We start from the raw sequence: 6,417 nt of genomic DNA on the forward strand, positions 1-6,417 counted from the left end.
TATTTTTAATTGGTTTGAATTTTATAAAAAAAATTGCAAAAATCAAATCATACAATGACTATTTTTATTGGTTAATTTTTCTTTTTTTGAAAAAATTTAAAACAAATAATTCGTTTACACACTTTTTTTTATATATAGAAGGATGATATTTATCCTCATAAAATTCATATAACTATATTCTTTTTATATACAAAAGAAATAATAATAACACTTACACAATTATAGCGTTTCATATTCGAATCTAAACAACATATCCATCCAACCATATTAATATTTTCAATTAAATTAAAACTTAAAAGATTTCATTATACTCTTATTTATAAACAAGAAAATTGAAATAAAAAAATAATGTTTCTTTTTTCGAAAACTTCAACTGATTACGTAACTATGATTACGTCACTATATGTTGTGGTACTGGTAACAACAAAAAATACAGAACAACGTAGGTACAGTTGTGTTATTAACGGTCACCACACACGCCACTTATATTTATTGCATTATTATTTTAAACATGTTTATATAGAATTTTGTAAAATTAAATTTTAAATAATAAAATTATTATAAAATATATAAATAAAAAATTTAAAAGGTGATCGCTTTTCAAATGATTTATAAAAAGTAAACCAGTAGATAAGAGTGACGAGAGAGGATGAGTAATGTGATAGAAAAAAATGTCATTTTGATTTTTGTAGAAAGACAAGAATAATTATATTATTTTCTTTCCTAGTTAAATTATGTATTTTTTAATTTTATGTATTTTTTATCTTCGTAAAAAGTAAATATGAGAAATTATTATTTTTTATTTTTAATCAAAAAATAATTTTGTAATAAAATAATTATAAAAAATATGAAACAAACATCATTAAAATAATAATAAAATAATTTAATTTGAAAAAATAATTTTCTGAAACAGATGTATCAAAAAATTATTTTAGTTTTTTTATTTTAAAAGTTGTAAAATAGAAAATAAATTTAAAGATAATTTTTCAAAACCATGTATTCAAACAAATTTTTCGTTTTTTAATTTTCAAAAACTAAAAAACAAATTTTGGAAATTAATTCAAACACATTTAGATTAGTTTTTCAGAAAACATAATATTTTTTCAAAGTAAAAAAAAAAAAAACAAAATAATTGACTATCTAAAAAACTTTTTAAAAAGCAGTGTAAAATTTATTTTAAGTTTTCTGGTATATTTAGAAAAATTAAAAGTTTAAATTTTATAAAATATAAAAAATTCTGAAAATTTTAAACTCAAAATTTTCTAAATATATTTATGTTTTAAAATTTTAAATTAAATTTTTTAGTTGAAAATTTTATACCTAAAAGTTTTTCTAATGAAATTAAAGAGTGTGGGAATAGAATAATTTTTTTTATTAAAAGAAAGTAAAATAAGAAATTTATTTAAAATATAAAATAGAAGTATTGTGAATTTATGGCAGAAACTTACGTCTAAAATTAATAAATGCTAAAGCATCTGCGTCTTATGCCGTTTAATTTACATATTTTTAAATGCAAATAAATGTTAAGAAGTTCTTAGTTACGTCAGTTTTTTGTGGTCCTTAGCTTACTAACTAGGCTAGTAGTAGTGACAGAGTTGGTGTCGTGCCGCTTAAACTTAATAGTTATGGTTTCTCTTCACCTACAAAAGTAAATGTTGTTTCCAATTTGAAAATTATTTCGTTGGACACAATTAGTTGAACACAGCCATAAAAATGCATATTATTTAGTTATTCTTAAAATCTATATTATTTAAATTTAATGCATGTTTAAATTATGTATCCAAATGTTTGTGATCATGCAACATTTACTTTTGAAATATGAAGGTCATACTTCTCTCTCCTAGTATAGTACCACATGTTTAACGTGGCTATTGAACAAAAAAAACAAGTGGCTGAAGAATCGACAGATGCTACCAAGTAGCAACTTATCACTCAAACCTTTATGACAAGTTATGCGACACAATTTAATTTGATAAAATTGAACCCATATCGATAATAAATATCTTTTTCTTTAAACTTTATTAAATAAAAGCTCTACAAATGCTATTTATTTTAATAATAATGCAACTAAAGACTTTTGGAAGAAAAAAAAAACTTTAAACATGATTCTATTTTATCTTATTCAATTGTATCACGTTATAGTTATGTTACATCATAAAAATGGAGGAGCAACAATTATATCCTACAAATTGTAAAATAAAGAATTAAAAATTTTAAAACTAAAGGAAATAAAAATAAATTTTAAATAAAATAGAAGTATTAAAAATACATTTAAGCATTCCTTTTATCAACAAGTTTCCCTATATTTCTTTTGAAACTCGAGAACTCTACTGCTATATAGTGCATGCTTATACACCAAAAAAATAGTAACCAATGACCATCGAGAATCTCCATATTTTTTTTTAAAGTATTACCCTGTACTCCAACACTCATATTTTTATTCCTACATTTTATCTAAAATATCAATTTTACTTTTTTCTAAATAATAGTATTAATAATAATTTTTTTTTCTATCCACTAAATTCAATTTGAATTCTAAAAAATAAAAAAAAAATTAGAACACGTTTTTCTTTTTAAATTTTCTGATATATAAATTTCAAAATTTTGAAAATACATCTAAAATTTTATGAGACAGAAAAAACAAATTTGTATATCTGAAAACTGAAAAAATAAATTTCGATACACTAAAGTTAGGGTTTAAACTCTAAACACTATTAATAGTATCCTGAAAAACTTTTTTTTTTTAAAGTTTTCCAAAATCCTTTAATGAGATAAAAAGACTTATGTTTTTGATAAAATAAATAAATAAATAAGGAAGTAAAACATACTTTATATAATATACAGGGATAGGAGCATAAATGTGAGGTACAAGAGAATCCCACTTGATAAGAGATATAATATCAGATTGAGGTTTAACTTCAAGGGACTATATATTTCATAAAAATTGCTAATTCAATATACGACTTTAATTTTATTTTCAAATTTTTTATGGTAGGGGGAAGAGGAGTACCTAGTCCAGCATGGTTTTTTTTCCATCGGAAATTCCTTATGACTTCGTTAGAGAGGTAAGAGAAATATGAGGGAAAAACTAGGTAGGGAGTGAGAGAAGTACAAAGATATAGAAATTAGTTACTATACACAACTAATAATAATAAGTGAATCACAAAAAAGTAAAAAAGATTTATAAAAAAATGAGTTCACCAATTTCAACATAAATTGATTTCCTTATTTTTATTTCACTCAATCTATTTTCCTTCGTTTTATGTGGATACCGTTGGGAAAATAAGAACTCTAACAGCATATGCATAAGTCAAATACAGCCCGGGAACAAAAAAGAGGAACGTGTGTAAACATTGGCCAAACGAAAAGTTCACGTTCACAATCCTTATTTCACAACAAAGGTTTACCTGTATAACTAACATAAACCATGGGTATACAGGATAGAACACTAGTTTCATAACATTAGGGGATTGTATTTAGCAAAGTTTACAGGATATCTCACTTTCCTTATTTACATTCTAGTGTGTACTACGCATAATTCCATGCAAGTAACCACCGGTCATTATGAATGATACCAGTGACACAACACCTGCTGGAAATATCTTCCCCGATTTCTTGAAGCGAGAACCCATCACCGCAAGTAGTGCAGCAGATATGCCTACATATCATGAAAATATAATCGTACATGAGAGAAGGAAACAATTTCAGATGAAATTTAACTGTAATTATCAATCGTAGTTGCTCACAAGGTTATCAAACTTGCAAGAGAGTAAACTCAATCAACACCGAAAATTCAAAAGAGTTTGCATACTTCAAAAGAAATATTTTAAACTTAAATGCAGAAACAAAGCTGGACAAATTCCACACTTGATTTCAGTGCTAAAAATCTAAAATTATCGGTGTTATCAAATGTGGTTTGGAATGGTAACAAACTTCAAAACCAAGAAACTTATGGAAGAAACTACAATTTTTGATCTTTAAACAACAAGTGTGTCAAAAATTGAATGATGCATCATCATCTCTTCCACATGACCAGTTAAACAATTAACAGATACTTTGACTTGGGCATTTGGTGGTTCTACAAAACCTTAAAGTCCAAATGGAAAACTAGTTTTAAATCTTAATTTCCTAAGTATTATTATAAGGATAAAGCACAAAAAGGAATGCATCATATCTACCAATAGTAAAAGAGCTTGTTCACACAGGTATTAGCAATAATGAAGATATCTTACAAACTAGTCAGCAACCAATTACCTAGTCCCACAGATGATGCTAAAACAGGTCTTCCAGGTAGCTCAGTATAAACATAATACAGCAGTGCAGAAGACAAACCCCCGGCCAAAAGTGACTTCTGACTGCCACTCTTGAGATAGCCCATTACACCACCCGCTGTCAAAACCCATAGAACAATCATCATAATGTAGATGTAATTACACACACAAAAACACAGTATTGACAGTATTCTTTCGTTAATTTTACAACAACAAAATACTAAGCAAAGTAATTAAACAAACTTAGTATTGAGTTTATCAATCCAATCACTGGATTCAAAATTCTCAATAAACAAATAAAGTAATAAAAAATCATACAATTTTAAAATTAATTTATGCTTAACATATAAACATATCTTCTAAAATATATTGAATATACAACAGAACATAAAAAATTATACATACCTACAAAAAATTCTTACAAAGTTGACGCACATAATAAACTTGCTAGTATTGCATGATTAGAGAACGTGTGTGAATTAGACATTAGATCTTTAACATAAAAAATTGCAGTGAATCAAACACCTAGTACATGAAAATCATCACTCATCAAGTAAAGTTCAAAATGTCTTAGGTTGAATTCAAGAGGTGCGCAGGATAACAGAGTGTGCACAACACAAGCTCACGATCATAGCTAGCCTAACTCAGCCAATTGAAGAGTAATCCAAGACCAATAAACAAAAATTTGAAACAGATCAGTATCTAGGGTTCAGTGACGATGATAGTGTATTCGCATTTGAGAGAGAGAGAGAGAGATACCTCCGACGAGAATAGCATAACCTAGAGTTAATTTCTGAGACATTGACAAAGCCATTTTCCTCTTATCTCCGTCCGATCCTTCTTTGCCTTTATCACTATTATCTCCTCCGCCGCCGCTGCCACCACCGCCGCCGCCAAAATCGTCTCCGTTTCCTTCGAAACCTCCGCCGCCGCTGGTATTGTCCAAATCAGGGGCACTTAGGTCAAATGAAGCGGTCTTGGAATCGGAAGAAACAACGGAGACCTGAGAGTGTGAATTGGAAAGAGTTAAGTAAGGGAAAGAAGGAGGAGGATCTGCGTGGAAGGAGCGAACGATAGTAGGAGAGTGGGAACGGTAAACGGTGTTAGGGCGAAGAGAGAAGGAGAGAAGTTTGGAAGTGGAAACTCCAAAAACCGCTATAGACTCTGCCATTGATGACGTTCTGGAATTGCACACTTCTGAAATGAAATTCTTTTGGCGCCGCGGTTTTGTCTATTGGGCCTCTCTTTCGGTATTTTTTAAACAGACCAGTCCAATCCCAAGCCCACACTACTCGTTATTGTCCTTTTGACACTTCCTAATAACACCCACAAAATTCGTGACAATAAATAAATGCTTTCATTTTTTTTGGGAATTGTTCATAATTATTTCAGACTCTATAAAATATAGGTTACATCATACCCACAATAACTGATCAGATCCACAAAACTATGCAATCAGCTGTGGCGGAGTTTCTTTGGAGGGGGACTATGTCGCTCCCAATAATTTTAAATATACAAGTGAAAATATCCGTGTAATGTATGGAGTTTTTTTTTATTGATGTTAGTATAATAATAAAAATATAATTTGAATTATAAAAGACAAATAAGTATAATTAGAAAAACAAAAACTAACAATAAAAACCATACCCCTTTTGAACAAAGTGAAATGAAATAACAACTAAGGCTCCAACTAAGTTATGATAATATTAGGTTGACATCAAACTCATACAACATTTTTAAATCAATAATGCTTAGACGACAAAATTTCATGGAAAATCAATTCAGTCTAAATAATAAAAACAATATAACTTATACCCATGAACATAACACTCATGTCACGAAGAAAAACAATGCACCACATGTATCACTAGAAGATTGCATTATGCAAAAGTCATTATCTCAACAAAGCAAGATATATTTTGTTGAACATTTCTTCATGTTGCATGTATCATATATCTTGTTCAACATTTGTGGTCTTTTGCAAATGTAACTTCTCTTATGAAACCAACTCTCCACCTTTCTAGACCCAAAGTAATTTTGATCTAGAGCTTCCTTGCAAAGCATCTACACAGGTACAACACACAAAAATAATAAAAGAAAATACACATAAACTATAGAAACATAATCAATTAAAAAAACATTTAAA

General features: G+C 28.2%; 1 protein-coding gene across 1 annotated transcript; it reads right to left on the bottom strand.

Moving 5' to 3' along the window:
* Positions 1 to 3,324: 3,324 nt before the first annotated feature.
* Positions 3,325 to 5,499, bottom strand: LOC101502693 (protein FATTY ACID EXPORT 2, chloroplastic). The gene is made up of 3 exons (XM_004508003.4): positions 5,031 to 5,499; positions 4,255 to 4,389; positions 3,325 to 3,658 (listed from the first exon to the last, which is right to left on the bottom strand). The coding sequence occupies exons 1-3, from the start codon at positions 5,440 to 5,442 to the stop codon at positions 3,519 to 3,521; spliced, it is 687 nt and encodes a 228-aa protein (XP_004508060.1). The 5' UTR covers positions 5,443 to 5,499; the 3' UTR covers positions 3,325 to 3,518.
* Between the last annotated feature and the right edge of the window lie 918 nt (positions 5,500 to 6,417).

The sequence above is a fragment of the Cicer arietinum genome, chromosome 7 (genome assembly GCF_000331145.2).
Source record: "Cicer arietinum cultivar CDC Frontier isolate Library 1 chromosome 7, Cicar.CDCFrontier_v2.0, whole genome shotgun sequence".
Lineage (NCBI taxonomy): Eukaryota > Viridiplantae > Streptophyta > Magnoliopsida > Fabales > Fabaceae > Cicer > Cicer arietinum.